General features: G+C 34.7%; 1 protein-coding gene across 1 annotated transcript in view; it reads right to left on the bottom strand.

The window, feature by feature from the left end:
- The window catches only part of LOC133175505 (uncharacterized), a 32481-nt gene extending 14685 nt beyond the window's left edge, over positions 1-17796 (bottom strand). The window contains exons 1-6 of the mRNA XM_061310620.1: positions 17534-17796; positions 7548-7655; positions 5671-5769; positions 1825-1929; positions 1622-1720; positions 861-959 (exon numbers count right to left, since the gene is read on the bottom strand). Coding sequence (XP_061166604.1) covers positions 861-959; positions 1622-1720; positions 1825-1929; positions 5671-5769; positions 7548-7655; positions 17534-17743 — 720 coding nt within the window. The 5' untranslated portion in view covers positions 17744-17796. The remainder of the gene's footprint in view (positions 1-860; positions 960-1621; positions 1721-1824; positions 1930-5670; positions 5770-7547; positions 7656-17533) is intronic.
- Positions 17797-19815: the final 2019 nt, after the last annotated feature.

Below are 19815 nucleotides of genomic sequence, written 5' to 3'. Positions count from 1 at the left end.
CCTGTAATTATGATCACCCACAAGCAAAGTACCAGAGGACTGCAGAAAAAGTAGAAAAAATATATGATCTGGCCATATGGGGAGAATTCAGGATAAGATCATTTTCCTTTTGTTGGAGGTACTATTCTTAAATTTTGAAAGGAACAGCATTGTCCCTTAAAAATGGAGAGGGGTTAGTGGAGGGGGGGGGGGGTATATAGGAATATTTCGAGAAAAAAGGAGACAAGGGGGTGTCTCAGTTTAACTTGAAATCATCATATACTGTAGATAGAAATGTCTTAGAGATTATTTTAATATACCGAACAGCATGTAAATACATCCTTAAATTCTTGAAATGGCCCTCAAAGCCAGGCTAAAGAATGATGAGACAGGTGATCAATGTGAGCATTGTTTTTTCTTTCCTTTTTTAAAATTTGCTCATTTTTTCTTTTTTTCTTTTTTTTTTTTTTTTGTTCTTGATTTGAATTTAATAGCTACCTATTTTATACGGTATAAACTGGGTTGGGGCAGTTTACGCTTTATAAACCGCGAAGCGGTTTATAAAAAAAGCGTAAACTGTTCCAACCCAGTTTATACCGTATAAATTGGGTAGCTATTAAATTCATTCCTTATAATTTAATTTTCATTCATTTGGTGTAAGAAAAAAAGATGATTGTCCTTAAAAATGACTTCAATTTGTACAAAATTTGAATGTAACGTCAGGCGGATCGATACGTTTTTGAGGCAAGTCATTGTGACGTAGGCAACCCATTTTGTACGATATAAAACAAATTTTTTATCCAATCAAATACAGCGTTACAACCAGAATTAAATTATTTTATTTTATCCCCTCCTTATATAGACAGGACTGTGATACTTACATCATCCTCAATAAGAATATCTGCCCCCTCATCAATCAAAACGTCTGCTACTTTAGTATCTGCCTTCATAGCAGCCAACATCAGGGGTGTACAACCGTTCTGTAGGGCAGAAAAATATGATGACCAGCTTTAAATATCGTGAGGTCACAGAATGAAGATGAAAAGACCATTACCTAGTATTTAGTCCGAAGTATCTGACGTTTTCCAGGCTTTTTTCCACGATTTTGATATTTTACGTGCCAGGAAAACGTCAGAACCGGCGCCATTACGAAAACTGGAAATTTAACCGTCTCCAACCGGAGCTGATTTTCGATACTTGCGAACTTAATTAAATGCCGAACTTACAATTTATCAGTAGCACAATGCTTCTAGTGCTCACCAATATTGATGAAAAGAAAATATCACTCCACATTCGATACAGGTCTTGCAAGATTTTAAAATGCACGAAATAAAAAGAAAACTCGACCGTCTGATAAAATGTTTTCACCAGACTGTATATTTCATAAACAAACCATAAAAACGATGTTGGTGAGTACTAAAGGCATTGTACTATTAATAAGTTGTGAATTCAGCATATAATTCGGTTCGCAAGTATCGAAAATCAAACCGAAAATGCCGCCTCCAGTTGGAGGCGGCGAATTTCCAGTTTTCGTAATGGCGCCGGTTCTGACGTTTTCCTGACAGGTAAAATATCAAAATCGTGAAAAAAGCCTAGAAAACGTCAGATATTTCGGACTACCTAGTATTACGAGTTAACTTACATTGTTTTGGACGTTGACATCGGCACCACAGCTGAGAATGACCTTGACACATGTCTCCCAGCGCTTCTCGACAGCAAAGTGTAGCATGGAGTGACCAGTCTAGATATCAAAATAATAATGAATGTTTAAAATTCACGTGTACCTTTGCATACTGTAAAATATCAGGAATCAGTGATGAGATTCTGAGTTGACTGCTACCGTACCTTATTCCTATGGTTAATATCTACTTGGGCTCTCTGTGGCCACATTGTGTTGACCACTTTAGCGTCCCCCGTTTTTATTGCTACCATCAGAGAGTTGTTTCCCTCCTGTAATAGTCAAATGTTTTCAAAGTTGATTTCAGAGATTTTTAGCTCTTCTGAGCCAAAGGCTCAAAGAGCTAATGCTATGGCCATTTGTGCGGTGTGCAGCGTGCGGTGTGCGTAAACTTTTTAGAATATGGGCCTTAACTCAAGAACCCCTTGGCCAATTATTGTCAAATTTGTCATAGGGTATCCTTGGCCCAAGGGCCCCCTTTAATACTTAATTCTTAAACAAGGCTAGATAATTAGGAAAATAGAAACAAAAGTACTGGTTGCTAAAAAATCTTCTTCTCAAGAACCACTGGGCAGATTATACCAAACTTACACAAAAGGATGAGGATATGTTTTAGATTAAAATTTGCACGGGGATTTACCATGGGGCAAAGGGCGTGGTCTCAAGGTCACTTCAAATTGACCAAAAATTACATTTTATTAAAATGTTGATATTTTGCTTGCTATGAGGACTAGGGTCATCAAATCTTGTCAGTTGATGCATCTAAGGCCTCATATCATGTTGACTCAAAAGTAGGTCACGGTGACCCACTTTTTAAATTTTGCGGCCATTCTTTTTTAAAATGATTTAGGGGCATATTTTGAACAATTTAAGGCCTATGATCATCAAACTTTGTCAGTTGATGTATCTTGGGTCCTCAGAGTACGTCAACTAAAAAGTAGGTCACCTTGACCTACTTTTTGAATTTTATGGCTAATCTTTTTCAAAACAATGAAGGTCATTAATTCGAATACTGAGAGGTTTAGAATCATTAAATCTTATAAGATGGTGCATCTTGGGGCCATAAAACATTTTTAGTAAAAGTAGGTCACATTGACCTACTTTTTGAACTTTGCAGGCATTCGATTTCAAAGCGTTTTAGAGGCATAATTTGGACATTTTAAGGCCTATGATAATAAAACTTTGTAAGTTGATGCAGGTCCTCGAAAAACATCAACTGAAAAGTAGGTCACAGTGACCTACTTTTGAAATTTTATGGCTATATATAAATATTAAGGGTACTATTGGGCTTATAGTAATCAAAAGAGCCATAGTGCATTTGATAGGCATTATCGCCTACTCTACTAGTGATTTCTTAAATTCATTGTTAATCCAAAATTTTGTCATACAATATTAGTTTATACATACATAAAAAAAACCCACACAATAATGATATTTCAATATTGATAGTTCCTTCATATGATAAATATAAAATTTTCCAGTTTGTATGGAGTGTATAGTAAACATTGAGGTATCCACCTAAAGATGACAAACTGTTGTCAAAGACCACCCTTAACCAGACAAACAACTTTTGAATAATTTTATTTGGATATGACTGCACTTCATTACATTTAGATAATTTTGGTCAAAGGTGGTCTCCGTATTGAAAATGATGAAAATATATATTCAAATTTTCTTCTCATATAATCGTAAGATTTAGCAATCTGCCTTAAATTTATCCATTCGACGTCATTGACTTCGTTGGCGCAGTGGTATGATTGCTGGAATGTAAATATGGTGATTGCGAGTTTGAGCCCAACATTTTTCCATTTATGCTTTTTTTAATTTTTTTTTTCTTTGTATATCTTTTCTACGTTTTTCTTTATTACGTTTTATAATATGCATAATTTCAGGAAGTTATAATATACACATTACACTTTGAAAGTATCTCAGGAAAAGACAGTCCTAAACTATTTTATTAAAGTCATATATGGCGTATTTAACTAAAATTAAAAAGATCTTTCTATTTAATTGTTTTATTACTTTATATAAAGATAGGACTTTCCTGTAAATTACACAATTAAAATCAATCACGTTTCACAGGTATTAGAAATTTAATAAAATACCCAATTTATTTAACTACTCCGCATTTAATTAACAGACACAGTTTAAAATATTTACATTTCCAATGTCTTTGTCCGAGATAAAATTACAAATTGTAAAAATACTTTATTTCTACATAAATCTACTGGTTCATCGATAGGCGCGGCTAAAAAAAAAATCACGTGCGGGGCGGGACAAATAGAGACGGAAGCGGGGCTATTAGCACGGGAATTTGCAGAATCAGGAGCATGTAAATATAAGGAATAACTGTCAGATTTTTTGGATTCATGACGATGATCAATCGATTGGCTTGCGTGATAATTTTATGCATAAACGCCTTCGGCGTTTATGCAAATTATCACGCAAGCCACTCGATTGATCATCGTCACGAATCCAAAAAATTAGACAGTTATTCCTTAAATCAATTTAACTATGGAAACATTCAAGTTCAAAATCGGTGAAAATTTTTATTTGAACGTAAAAAACATATATCACGTTTATCTTCACTCAATCTCGTATTTTTATTTTATTTCTTTTTTTTTTAGCTCAGATACGCCATATATAGCTTTAAAGTTTGTAAATTCATAGCTACTTGTTTTATTTTTATTGATTTTCTAAGTCTTTTGTCTCAGAATTAGAGTATTGAACCAATTAAATGAATGTCATTTGACATACTTGCAACCATGAAAATATAATGCTCGTCCTCAAACCATATTACATAGTTTGATCTTGAATTGAAAAGGTATATCTATAAATAGAATCAGGTGATTTCCTTATAAATACTCGAGTCGGTCGTGTCGTCGGAGAGGCAGCTATGGCTCTTTGTCAGTTGATGTAACTTGGGTCCTCGGAGTAGGTCGATTTAAAAGTAGGTCACCGTTACCTACTTTTCAATTTATAAGATTATAATTAAATATTTCGGGTAATAATCGGCTTAGAATCATAAAACTTTGTCAGTTGATGCATCTTGGGTCCTCGGAGCACAACAACTGAAAAGTAGGTCACCGTGACCTACTTTTGAAAATTGATGGCTTTAGTTAAATATATAGGGTACTAATTGGCTTAGATTTATCAAACTTTGTCAGTCGATGCATCTTAGGTCCTCAGAGTATGACAACTAAAATGTAGGTCACCATGACCTACTTTTGATATTTTATGGCTGTATATAATATTTTCGGGTACTATTTGGCTTAGAATCATCAAAAATTTGTCAGTTGATGCATCTTGGAGTACGTCTACTGAAAAGTAGGTCACCGTGACCTACTTTTCAATTTATATGGCTATAATGAAATATTTCGGGTACTAATTAGCTTAGAATCATCAAACTTTGTCAGTTGATGCATCTTTGGTCCTCGGAGTAAGTTGACTGAAATGTAGGACACTTTGACCTACTTTTGAAAATTTATGGCTTTATTTAAATATATCAGGTACTAATTGGCTTAGAATCATCAAACTTTGTCAGTTGATGCATCTTGGGTCCTCTAAGTATGTCATCTGAGAAGTAGGTCACTATATGGCCTGCTTTTGAAATTTTATGGTAATGATTTTAAAAATATTTTAGGTATTAATTGGCTTAGAATCATCAAACTTAGTTGATGCATCTTGGGTCCTCAGAGAATGATAAGTGATAAGTAGGTCACCATGACCTACTCTCAGGTACTAATTGGCTTAGAATCATCTTGGGTTCTCAGAATGTTTCATCTTAAATGTAGGTCATGATGACCTACCTTTGGAGTTTCAAGGCTTTATCTAAATATACAGGATACTTAGTGGCTTCAAATAGAAGTGATAGGTTGTACAGTTTATCAGAAGAGCGATTCAAGGCCCTTGGGCCTCTTGTTCTTCCTTGCAAAAATTACAGCAGATCCAGGAATCATTTTCTTATTGCGGGGGTGGGTGGGGGGGGGGGGTTCAAATATTTTTCCGCCTACCGAGTTTAGGGAGCTGACATCAGATCCGTAGGAAAGAAGAAGTTCTATGGCTTCCACGTGACGATTCTGTGCAGCCAACATCAACGGTGTGCTACCATCCTATAATTAAAAACAGCATGATCGAAGTATAGATCTAAATTAATGGTGTGCTATACCATCCTTAATTCAATATACAATATGTGCGACCGGCTTGTTATGGTGTGCTGTCGTTCAATAACGAAATCAACATCCATGCTGTACCATGCACGCATAACAAATCTGCTTCGTTTCCTATAAAGCTATGATAGATGAGTTTTGTATTAATATCAAATAGGAATCGACTGTGTGCTTTATGAAATCAAAATTAATTCAAATTTATTTTTGTCCTTTAATAAAATAAAGTGAAACCATGGCATCCTCTACTGAAGGAAAATTCATATATAACCCATGCAGAATTGCTATTGTTCCATAGTTAAGACAATTTCGCTACCTTCTTATAAAAGACCATTCTATGGTTTGACATGCCATACCATTCAGCAAAAGTGCAACCGTTCTCTAAAATATCAATGTTTTTTACAGTCCAACAATAAACATGTAATGCCAAAGTATGAATTAAAGTATTTCCACCCTTACAGTTTTAATGGTTCGAAGTAGAAAAACTGCATTTATTTTCAATAAATATAGTTTGAATTAACTAATACTTTTAAAAAAATATATAGGTTGCCATATTATTTCAAGTTGTAGGATACTAACAAACAGAAGTACATCTCAGTATAAGAGATGTACATTCTTAGTAAACAATAAAAATTATATAAAAACTGGTTCAAATACATAATTCTGATGCTAAACGTTATAAATCATTGCTACTTTATAAATATTTTTGAGTTGTGAATATCAGGGAAACTATTTTACATTAGAAGTACATTAAAGAAAAAGCCTGAATGAAGATACACTGGGAGAAATTATTTCGGTTAGCAATATTTTATTGATGAAATAAAGAAAAATATACATTTTAAAAATTCTTTACTTAACAATATTTTTCATTACACCTATTGAAAAGCATTCTTCCAAAAGATATTTTTCTATTGAGAATTAATTCAAATTAATAAGTTTTTGCAAAAACCTATGACATCACAGGAGGATGAAAAAAAAACCCTTAACATCAAAGTTATTTGGTAGGCAGTTGCAGATTTTGAAGGAGGGGGCATCAGTACTCCACCCTCGAATAAGGAAAGTATAGAATAATCAGACTGTGCTGTTAACCTTACATTAACTACAATTATTGTGAGTTTCTGTATCTGTAGAGTCATTTAATTTTTAACCCCCCCCCCCCCCGCCCCAAACAGGTCAACTGCATGGAAATCCAGAATCGACGAATTGATGCCATTTCGTTACACGTTTGAATGCAGCAAGTGGAAGCCACCTTTCATAACCTTAGAAAAAAGAGTTGTTTTAATATACATGTATCTGGAATATTTCCTCAAAATTATTGTCCTAATTTTTCACGTTTCCACCAAAATAGACGACAGTAAAGCAGGCGTAGATCCAGAATTTTCAGTTATTGGAGATGGGCGATAGCTGTGTTTAAAAAAACAGAAAGCTCATGATACTTGTAGTTCATGTGAGGTTAACCACATTAACAGCATGTGTTTTATCTATACTTAGTTAATAAGAGTTTAATGCAATAAGTTTTGAAAATACTTGGGGGGGGGGGGGGGGGCTTTAAATCCGTGACTTAAAAAAAAGTTATGACAGGAGATCAGATACCACATTGAACGATATTTTTTTATGAACGTTTGATCCTTTTTTAATTGTTTCTTTTAATAACCACTATGCACGTATCGATTTGATATTTGTTTTTTTGTTTACAATTTCCGCCGTAAAATTGTACTACTTACCGCCATACACGAATCGTTTGGATTTCTCCCAGCCTCCAGAAATCGCCTCATTCCTTCTGTATGTCCAATGGCTGCAGTCAGACAGAAGGGATCCATTCCTACTTGGAACTAAAAAGAAATTGAACTAGAGCCGAGCTCGTTGCAATGCAACGAATAGGTCTTCCGTCGGAGCTCCGGACAAAACATAGCGACCTTGAGTCAAGGTCATACAACATTTTAAGGTTATAAACAATCCTGTAAGGGGCATCAACTTCCAATGTTTCAACCGTAGAAAGACAGTAAAAGAATGTAAAATTCCCCTGCAGTGAACTTGAACTTGTCCAAATAATCGTGCGTCAAGCCAGGACACATTCTGCAGCTGGTTAAGAGCAAACACCATCTGTATGTCATCGACAAAAAAAAAATTCACAGTCACGTATTCTTTCAGACTATTCATCCAAAACATCATATTCTAAGTGACATCGAATTTAAGTCAAGGCCATTACACACTTTGGATGATATATTTATCATCTTTTCAGTGAAATGCAAATGCATGCAATTTTTTCTATTACAAAATTAAAGACCTTTTTGTTTGTTTGTTTGTGTGTATGTTGTTTAACGTCCCTCTCGAGAATTTTTCAATCATGTGGAGACGCCACCATATTTGCCGATGGAGATCTGCAAATTTTGACCTATACTCGGCACTCATGGCCATTGAACAGTGAAGGATCTTTTTCGTGCCAGCACCAAATGCCAGACGGGACTTCAGTTTATACAGTCTCATCTGAAGGATCGGTCTCTGCGTCCCATAGTGGGATTCGAACCTGCGACATAAGGATCAACTCCTTAATCCACGACTTTAGAGCAGACACTCTTACCACTGCGCCACGTGGGCGACTAGACCTTTTTGAATTTTACATTTATTGTATCAGTGACCTTGAACTTGCCTAAATGACCTATTTTAAGGTCAAAAACAACCTTTGAACTAATTATGAGCTTCCAGTGATACTCAATGACCAAGATATTCCTGAAAAAGAATATTGTACTTTTCTGTCAGTGACCTTGAACTTACCAGAAAGACCTTGGATCAAGGTCAAAACACATCTTTGGATCATAAGCAATCTCTGTATCAAGTAATATCTTCCAGTGGTTTTATATTACAAAGTTATAGCATGGAAAAAAAAATTAATATTTATCTGCCAGTGACCTTGAACTTGCGGGAAAAACCTCTATTCAAGGTCAGGACAAACCCATCTCAAGCAATCTGAGAAAAAGTTTCCTGTGTTCCTCCCACCCCTTATAAATTTATAATCCAGGCACGAGTTTTGCCACTTCTTCTGCTAATCTAGTACTATGTTATCTCAAACCGGTGGATCATAAGCAATCTTTGTTCCTAGTATGAGCTTCCAAAATTATAGCACATACAGTAATCTTACACTTTTCTGTCAGTGACCTTGAACTTACAGGAATGACCTTGAATGAAGGTTGTGGCAAACCCTTTTTGTCATAAGCAATTCCTGTATCCAGTGAGCTTCCGGTGACTCTCTATTACAGATAAATGAGTCGGACAAAACTTTGCTATTTTTTTTTAAGTGACCTTGAACTTGCCGGAATGATGTTGGATCAAAACCATGACACACCCTCGGATCATTAGTAATCTTTGTACCAAGTATGACCTTCCAGTTTCTTCATAACAAAGTTATATCCTGGGCAAACTATCACGTACAGACGGACAGCTAGGCAGACGGACAGTGTGATTCCAAGACTCAAAACACCCCCACCCCAAACCAACACACTTCGTTTGGGGGGATATATAAATTCCTATGTTAAATTATGAACACTCTTTCCGGCCCAAACCTTCTCCCTTGAATCAAGATTTAAAAAATAAAATGAATGTATGCTATGTTGGAAATTTTCTCATTCTAGTCCAGGGGTTCTTGAGAATACTATTTTCAAATGACCCCATGCGCGGATCTAGAGGGGGTTGGGGGCAGTTAAATGTATATACTAAAGCAAGTAAAAGTAACCATCCCCCCCCCCCCTAGAAAACGCAGACCCTTCCTCGATAACGCGGATCTGTGTTAAAATGGTATGAAAAGTCTTAGGTATGAAGCTTTAAAAGTCAACGAACCCCCCCCCCCCCCACACACACACACACACAAACACACACACGAAATAGGTTTTTCACGTTTGTGAAAAGAATTTCTTTTTTTGGCTCGTCAAGAAATTTCTGGGTTGAAATATTTTTTATTGGGATCCCCTCCCCCCCCCCCCCCCCCGTGGAAAAAAAATTCCTTGATCCGCACCTGGACCCCATCTAATTTTTACTACATGTATCCGTTAAAAGAGGATGTGACCCTTCATTTGAACAAAACTTTACCAAAAATATTCTATGTTAATTTTCGTTGTTATGGCCCAGTGGTTCTTGATAAGATAAAAATGAGAACATTTTACAAGTAACTTTAGAACGACAACGACGATAACGCTTATATACGCCAAGAAAGCAAACAAAGCTGAAAAATTATGAACAGAAAAGCTTACTTTGGGCCTTTGGGCTTGGGAGATGAGATATTTATTTAAGAAATAAACAACAATGTTAAAAAGTTCTCTGGGAAAGGTTAGGTTGAACGTGATCAAATCCTGTGAAGCCCTAAGGGCTTCTCAGATTTGACCAGGTACCAACCAAGTTCATTTCCCAGAGAACTTTTTAACATTGTTGTTTATTACTTTTATTTACATTTGAGACGAATTTTCTGAAAAGAACTGCATTTATTACACGAACGGCCCGCCGTATTCATGCTATGTTGTGACGCGAAGTGACCTAGAAGCTGTTTGGTCTTGAGAGTTCGCCTCGCTCCAACATTTGAATACTTATATTGCTGTTCAGCAGTCCAGTTCAGGAAATATCTATTCATAATTAAAAAAAAAAAAAAAAAAAAAAACAATGATCGCTACTGAGAATGATCTTACTATTATTGTATGAGTTCTTTATATGAAGTCAAAAGCGGTGATATCGTCTTCAGTTTACATACCTTCAAAGGAATTTCGGGTTAAAAAGGTAAGCGTGATTTTAGGCTAATTAAAAACATTCTTCACACCGAAGAAAGAACTAATGATCATTTGTTGAACGAAAAAAAACATATATGTTTCAATAATTTTATCTTTTTCATCGCTTTAACGGCTTAGAAGTTCCGAAACCAGTGTCACCGGGACAGAAATATGTAGACAAGATATCATCTCGCTGTGTGATACGGTCACGCCATGACCTCTGACCCCCTAATAAGTTTGTACAGAATTGAACATATTTTCTCTTCAATAGGTTCACCGAAGAAAAATATTTGCAAATGTAAATAATAAAAATTGAAATTATTTTGTCATTTTTTTACGATCGACGGGCCTGCATTTCAAAGAGAGAGAGAGAATTTCTAGCTAGGTCTTTGAATAACAGTGACATCGGTTCAGAAAACCAGGTCCCTAGGAATGTACATGTATATAAAATAGGCAGTGCCTTTCTCTCGGAATTCATCACCTGCTTCTGTAAAGCTCCATCCTCGCTTGTACTTACATAACCGGCTGCGAAGGAAAACATTCTATTTATTTCGGGGATGGGGGTATACGTATAGCGATGAGAGGCAATTTATTCACCTATACGCTATACGTTCATTAAATATGAAGATTGCTTCTGAGTATTTGTATACGATCGCACGACTTTCGTGTTAATTTATAAAAGTTAGATTATATAAGCAAATAACTAAACTAACTTTTGTTCTAGATGAATTAAATAATTACTTAGCCGTTTGTAAGTTTTTTTTTTTACATTTATAAGAACCACTTTATTTTAAAAAACAAATAATCGTCCTATTATGGGCGCCCTTGATATATTAGACAGGATGTTTAAAATATAATTCAGATATCGACATCCAAGAGAACAACACATTCTTTTTTTCAGTGGCGGATTAAGGAATCTAGAAAAGGGGGCCGACCAGTTTTGGGTCGGGGTAGGGGCCCAAAGCCACATAAAAATTGATTTATTAAATCTTGTGTATATTTTGGATACAAAAAGGGGGCTTGCAGGCCCCCTGAACCTCCTCTAAATCTGCCAGTGTTTTTTTTTTTCATTAGTCAGCCCGCGGGTTGACTAGTTACGGTGGGATAAAACTGCAAGTACGCTTGCATAATTTGGAATTCTGGGAAAAAGATGTACACGACTTGTTCTAAAGAAACTCGTGCTATTTGCTCCAACCAACAGAGCTGACCAAAGGGCGTGATTCTTCACAAACACCTCTAAACAAAGACGCGACCTCGATCTATTTATAGACTGCATTGTTCTTCGTCGTTCTCGACGAAAAATTAAAGAAGAGATTGTTCTAAGTGGGAAATATGATACTATGAAAATATTTCAGTGCTTCTTATAGAAGATGAGAAGTTTATATGCAGAGCACATGATTTAACACTTGATTTATACCCTCAATCGCCGTTGCAAGTTCAAGGATTTGTGTGTATTCCTCTGAATGCCTGATGCAAGACTCCCTCGATCAATACCTGGCATAAGACAGGTACGGGTCGGAATTCACACAATAATCCACTTGCACAAAGGTCCCAAGACAGTGGAAAAAAAAAGAATCTCTTTACTTTAATGATGAAAGTTATGAAAACGTCAGAATATCACTTAAGATGTGTAAATTCTTATAATTTACACGATGATAGACATGTACATGTAAGTGCCGCTTGTGCACGTGAACCGCGCCCACAGGTGAGAAACTGACCACAGTAGAACTGCGATAGTTGAGAGAAACTGCGCGGATTTATAGACAGCCCCCCCCCCCCCCCAATTAGAGAGAGTGAGCGAGATGGAATCCAGTATCATTTTAGGGTATACGTACTGTGTGTATAAAATATTTTGAATCTCCAGTTTATTACTTTATTTTGGAAGCAATTCTTTTCTTTCCTAATAACACTAAAATGGATGCTTAAATTTAGAAATTGAATTAAATATACATACAGTATGCACCCTCCCCCTTCCCCTATCATGCATTGCCTCGAACCTGCACGATTAAAAAACTTTTATCTAATAATAATTAACACAATCTAACCCAAGGTCTACCTTCCTTTTCAGCATCATAATCTATATTATTTATAGAATTTAACAGTAAAAATGAAAATGTATACATTCTTACACGTTCAATGATTGGGATCATAGTGGCTTTGTTCATTTCTGAGACGAACTTTATCTGATGTCCGCGCCCACGAGAAATTAATTGGAGGTTATCATAATGATCACGATGTAGTTTAACTAAAATTTATTCTATGCTTTATTATTTATTATGTACAGAATTATGTTACAGATAAGAAAACGACTGGGCGAATTTTAACTTAGACGACAATGACTTTTAGTGAACACAACATGATGGATAAAACAAATCATATACCATCACAAACCAAGAAAGAAACTGTCTGTATTCCAGTGGCTGACTCTCAGCTTTTTTTAAAAAAAGCTAATCTTCTTATAAAGACTTGCAGAATAAGCGAAATACTCCAGATATTTAATAAAAATCTCGAACCCGATCTAAAACGCGTTGACAAAGTCAAACCAGACGGTTTTAGTTTTTAGGGCATTTTTACAGTGATATGAGAAAAGTCTGATAATTGCTGTTAATTTTAAGAAATAAAGTTCGTCATTTTTCAACCTCGTTCGGTATAATATAATTTACTGATAATTTTTTCCGTTAAGGAGGAACACATGGGCGAAGGATAAAAAAGAGGTATTCTGCATGTACATGTACACAATATTGTTATTGTGTACTCGGATTAAACCGAAAATCCTTCGTTACATTGTATTTGGGTATAATTTTCACATGTTCTCAGGCGAATATTCATTTATTTTTATCTGTCTAAAGATAATAATTTCAGTTGATAGAGAAATGTTTTTATTTCATCGTTTTTCCCCCATCCTTTTGATTTACACGTTTGCGTTGTACACAAAAGCGTGTGTTCATATACCGCTGTTTCTACGCGCTATCGATATGATCAGGGAGAACATGATATTCTCCAGCAATTTATTTTTATGAAAACACTCAATGAAAACATATTAGGTGAAAATATATATACCGATAGTATCTTAATATCTTATTAGTATATACCTGTTTAATTGCAATGTAACCAAGCGTAACGATCGCTGGCCAGGACTTTTTTGAATATAATTTATAACCGTTATTAAAACAACTCGTCAGCTGAGCGGACCTATGATTTAAACAGTAAAATAGGGAAATTCCAGAGTTCGAAGTGTATTTATTTTGGGCGCTCTTCCACATAAACAAATAAGACCGCATTTACGCGTACTTACATGCATGTACCAGTAATTCGTATCATGGGAAAATTCAGTTCATTAGATGAAATAAAACAAATGCATAAGGTTAATCTTCCTAAACAACACAGTTTTAAAACAATCTCTAATATAACTGACGGTATAAAATAACAAAGAAATAACGGGATTGTGTAAACTTGTATTTAATTTGGAATGAGAACAAATCTTAACCTGTCAAATCATTTATAAAACATACTTCGTTTTACAGACACTAATTGTCGTGCGTAATCTTCACATGCACTGACCAAGAGGTCACAAGTTTGAAATGTATGGCTTCTCATTGCGTGAGTTTTGTCAACACATGTCGGAGTAGACTATCTAAGACAATTGATTCCCAAAGAAAACTGCATAGGAAGGTTTTTTTGTACACTTTTTAACGGGTAAAATTCATTCGACGCTCGATAGAATTTTCAAATACAAGTGAAATATTTAGGTTACTTGCGTCCGACCTAGTATTTTGTATGCAATAATATTGTAAGTTAGGAAGAAAATAATACAAGCTCAAAAGTAGTTAATTTTATTTTCGATTTTCCTGACAATTAAAAATGTGACCTTTACGTACAATTATCGTAATAATTATATACATGCTGTTTAATGTTCATGAAAGAAATAGCAACTCGTTAAATAATAACATTAGAGAGATAAATAAGCTGTTTCTTTAATACGCAAACAAAGTGGTCTTTTCGGTATTTGAAATGCATTGAATTTGAAGTCAGTTAAGACTAGTTGATTAAAACGAGCGAGTGATAAACAGTAAGACGAAATAATATGAAAGATTCTGAATGATTTTAAAGTAATTTTTCACAAAGCGCAATTATCTCGATATCGAGAAATACAATGTTTATAAAAATAAAATTAATATGCAACTTTCTTGTAATTCAGCGAATAAAATATAAATTGAAATGTACTAGCGACTTAATCAAAGATATTATAAAATAATCTGAAAGATTCAACATATTCATCCACTCATCACTTAGTTTACAAAATGTATTTGGAAAGGCCATTCTATGGTTTGTTTTGTGTATGACCTTAGGTCGCTGGATCACACGCCGATTGATCCCCGGTGACCTCCTTTGCCACGCGCTATCGAGGGAGGGGTTACATAATTGTAAACACACAAGGTGAATGTAAAAGGCGTGTACTTAATGGCTGTGAATGGTCTATGTTTAAAGTTTCGTTTTATTTTCTAACTTTATTGTTTGTTTTTATATGATAAGAAGAAAAGGTTATCTTTTTTCCCTGTTAAGTAGACTGGTTTATCCAAATTTGAAAACAAACGAAATAAAAGGGAAAGTTGTCAGTAAATAATTTAGAAATAAAGCTCAGAACACTTCAAGAACCCGATTCTAAAGAATATTAGCATCTAATGTAGCTAGGTTTATTATTTATAGTAAGTTTATTTTAATTACACGCATGAAGAGCTCTTGTTTACTTGCTGAATGAAAACGCTTACCTGTATATGTGTTATGCTTCTAGCTCATTTAGAACACAAGATTCAAACAAAATAACGTTTTCTTGAGATCAGTAAGATGTTAACTAACAACTTTAATTACGGCAGCTTTTTCGAAATATTTCGATGTAAATGTATTGTTGCGTGAACAGACAAAAACAGCGATTAAAATTCAAAATGATTTTTATGCACCAGTGTTTGGAATTAAGATTATAAAAGATCGGTAAAGTAATCTTACTGATTCGATATAATTAAAAACATAACTTTCCATTAATTAATAGCTCTTTGTACAAAATTGACATTATACGCGATCACAAATACTAGCTTTGTTTATGGCCACAGGTGGCTAGTACACTGGTGACCTCGATCAAAGGCGTGGGATTCGCGCGTTGGGTTACATAACTAAACATCGAGCTGAACATGGAGACCGTAATATGCATACAGCTAATGATCGTGAATTATTCAATGCATACAGTTTAAAATCACTTACAAAGTTTGTTGTAATAATAAACGTAGAAAGATAGATTTAATATTCTCCGCTTTTGAACACTATTAATCTAATTTAAAAAAGAAGAAAAGAAAGACTAGTTGTAATAAATAATTTAATAGTGAACCATAAACCACGTTTTAAACCTTATTAAAAAGAAAATTAACATTAAATACCGCAGGGTATATTATTGATAGCAAGTCTGTTTAAGTTATACACACGAAGAGGTCTGATTTCCTTGCCGAATGAAAAACGTTACCTGTTTACCTGGCCAGCTTTCTAATACGTATTACGCAATACCCATGGTATACTCGAACAAAACAACATTTTCATTAGATCAAAAAGGTGTAAAAGAACAATTTTGTTCCCAAGATCCAGATCGAAATATTTACCGTTTTTGAGTTATAAAGCAAAAACTTTTAAGGGCCCAAGATCCCTAATCATAGGGGCCAGCCCCTTTTAAATAGTATAATATGAAAGCCCTTGCAATTATGCACAACTTTTGTTCTACATGTCTTAACAAAATATTTCTAGTTTTCAAGCTATAAAGGAAAATATGTCAAATTTTTTGCTGTTTTCCACATTCTAACTTTTGACCCCTCTCAAGCGCCATTTTTAATGCAAAAATCAAAAAACAAAAACCGATGTGCACAACTTCAATGCTTCCTCTTTTCAATTTCAAAGGGTTTTGTGCTCCAATTATAACCATTTCTGAGCCTTTGTCTGGAAATCGGAGGCATGCAAAATTCAATCAAAGGGGAATAACTCGTGAACAGAAGGTAATTTCCGAATTGTATTACGGTATTCTGACAGTGTTTTGTAAAGTCTAAAAGCTCTGAAAATTTGAACAAAATCTGTTTAAAAATGAGGAAGATATGAAGCGTCAAAGTTGGCGTCTAGGAAAAAAAAAAAAAAAGAATAATCTTAATCATCACAATCAGTAGAAGGTCTTCCGTTGGAAACGGAAGACCTTAATTAAATCGCTTATATCCTTCCATGGGACGGGGGAAAAAACTGCGAGATATCAGAGGATTCGAGATATCAAGGATAAAATACTAAAAGAATATGTGGATGGGAGTACTAAATCACTTTGACATATCCATGGTATTCGAGATATCGGTGTTCGAGATACCGAAGTTCAACTGTATCTCTCTCTCCCTCCTCTCTCTCTCTTACCCTCCCTCTCTCTCTCTCTCTAGAGAGAGAGAGAGAGAAATAGAGAGATTGTAGATACGGAACAGGTGTTTTGTTACCGGGTTTTTTTCATTATTGATTCATTTATAATATAAGCTTTGTTAGCATTTTTTTAATTTGGTCGATAATGTTTTTCAGTTTTTTTTAGTACTTAAAGGAGCAATAGCTGTCTTTTGCCTCAGATTTTCTTCCTTTATGTATATTTCTTAAATAAAAACATTATTTGTTCATTTCAAACACTTTTACCCTAAAAAATGCATATATTTCTAACACTTTTAATTTTGTTGTTTAAAAAATTGTTGGATGTTTCCTGTGTATATTTCTTTATACAAAAAGATGTATTTTAGCGTAGTTTACCAAGTTTTCTTGTTTTTAAATGAACTAGAGTTTTGAGGGATTTTGATGAATAAATTAAATGATTTTCATCTCATTCACAAAAAATGTCACCTTAATATAGTAAATTAAAGTTTCAAATAAATGAAAATGATTATTTAAAGTATATGTTTTCGTACCAGATCGTTCCTGGAAGCCAGCTTGAGAATTTCTTCAGGGTTGTTTTCTCTTTCCTTGAGAAGTTTTTCTAACATTCCTATCGTCTGTTCTGCAATGTTCGGAATCGTCTGCTGTTTTTCCGTCATCGTCTCTCCTTGTTCATGGAAGCAGACGTCACCTTCACAAAGCAGACACTTCTTTTTGGAAGTTTTCTTTGATTTTAATTTCATTCTTCAGCTCTATAGATGATAACCGTGTGTCCTCTATAGAATATTAGAGTTGTTTACCATGACGTCATGACATTCTTTGACATTATTTTGGCAGAGTTTGGGATTTTCCGCCAAATGACGTAACGTTAATTTATGTAAAATAAAAAAAAAAATAGATTGCGGCTTTCAGTATTTTAGACATTTTATAGTTTTGGTAAATTGATGGTGGGGTAGTTCATCTCGTTTCGAGTTTGGAAATACGTTATTGCCGTGTGACATGAATTTTGATTTTGTTTTACTTTAAAAACATGTGGCATAAACAAAATGAACAGCGAAATGATGGCAGTTTCATTAAAAACAACTTCGAACACCTTCTCAACCATTGTGACATAAAATATCTTTAATGAGAGGAAAAATATAAATTAACTCAATCCGCATATCTGCTTATCGATTTGAAATGTTGAAAAAGAAAGACCCACCCCCTCCGAACTGAGGATGATAATACTATTAGGGGGTTATTTCAAGACTTAATTTTTTTTTTGCCTGTTTGTCCAAAATATGACAAGAAAAGATTACTATATATCAAAATCTCTTAACTATAATCGCAAATCAATTAATTCAAACTTTTCTTCTTTTAAAATAAACACACGGTGGGAAACTGACGAGGATTCTAAAATATAAGTTTATGATTTTTGAAAACAGTAAAAGAACAAATGTATAAATGTATGTATTAACATATTATTGTACTGTACAGTTTTATTATTATTGATATAAATATAATGGGCACAGCGTAATATGATTGTTTTACTTTACATCGCTAGCATGGGAATGTTTAATGTTGAGTTACTTCGCTTTGCTCTGTACGCTCTGTATGAAAAAGCGCAAACCAATTTTATTTTGTTTCCCTCATCTATGTTAACATTATTTTATCAGTTGTGTGTTCGTGTGTCTCAAAGAAAATCCTCAGTTATAAACTATGCATAGAGATATGATCCACCAAAACTGTGAACTCTTGACCAATGGGTCAAAGACTTCATGTCCAAGGATGAGACTACACTAACAACTATGATAGACATGGTAAATGGGCCTTTTTCTACATTGGTGAAATCAACACATTTTTAAAGTACGCCTCTGATTATTATGAAGATATATTAACCTCCATATATTTCAGCACATTTGAAATAACAAAGTTAGCCATTTTTTTCACATGATAAACAGCAATTGTAATTTCTTCCACATTGCAACAGTGTGGGTCCACAGCTAAACAAACATAGAATACCAATAGGGAATGTTTAGCAGCGTATATTGACCACCTTTATTCCATCTGTCTTTTCTTCAGAATTCTGGAATCTATCTCAGCCAATCCCCTAATTCCTCACTGATTAGAGGAGGTACTTACAGACCTATCATGTCAGTAGTACTAGTGTGTGCTAATTAAAAGGGGCGATTATACTAACTGAAGGGCATTTGATTTTAAAGTAGGGCTGGCAAAATTTTCCAGGACAGATTATTTATTTTCATGCCAGTGAAGGACAGATTATTTGTTTTCTTCCTATAAGAAAAAGGGTCCCCCCCCCCCAAAGGCGAGGGGCTCTATTTTCTGTGTGTGATTGGGGGGGGGGGGTAGGTTATAGCCCCAGTCAAGATCAGATTATTTATTTTCTTGACAGTTGGGGTCAGATTATTCATTTTCATCATTTTCAAGGTCAGGTATTTATTTCCAAAATCTGCCCCCCCCCCTCTCAAAATTAAATGGTCGTCCCCAAAGTACAAGATATATATGTCCATGGTACTACTGTATGTTTTTTGTTTGTTTGTTTTTTTTATCATGTCCAGACATATTGGCTCAAATCTTGAATAGGTATCATATTCTAAAGAATATACCTGCTGGGTGTATGACGGGTGGACATTTATCTATACCTATACCCACACATACTGTTCTCCATGGCAATGAAAAGTGGTGAGGGAAGATGTGTTATAATGGAATTTGTCATACACATACTGTGTGTGCTTACCATGTTGGAATAGCTGTGAAAGCGTGAAACTGTGAAAGAAATTTGAAGTTCACAGACAAGAAAGTAAATATTTTTTCA

The sequence above is a fragment of the Saccostrea echinata genome, unplaced genomic scaffold (assembly GCF_033153115.1).
Source record: "Saccostrea echinata isolate AGI-Se365-2 ecotype Australia unplaced genomic scaffold, CSIRO_AGI_Sech_v1 ptg000062l, whole genome shotgun sequence".
NCBI lineage: Eukaryota > Metazoa > Mollusca > Bivalvia > Ostreida > Ostreidae > Saccostrea > Saccostrea echinata.
The sequence above is the reverse complement of the archived record's forward strand: the minus strand, read 5'-3'. Positions and strand labels throughout refer to the sequence as shown.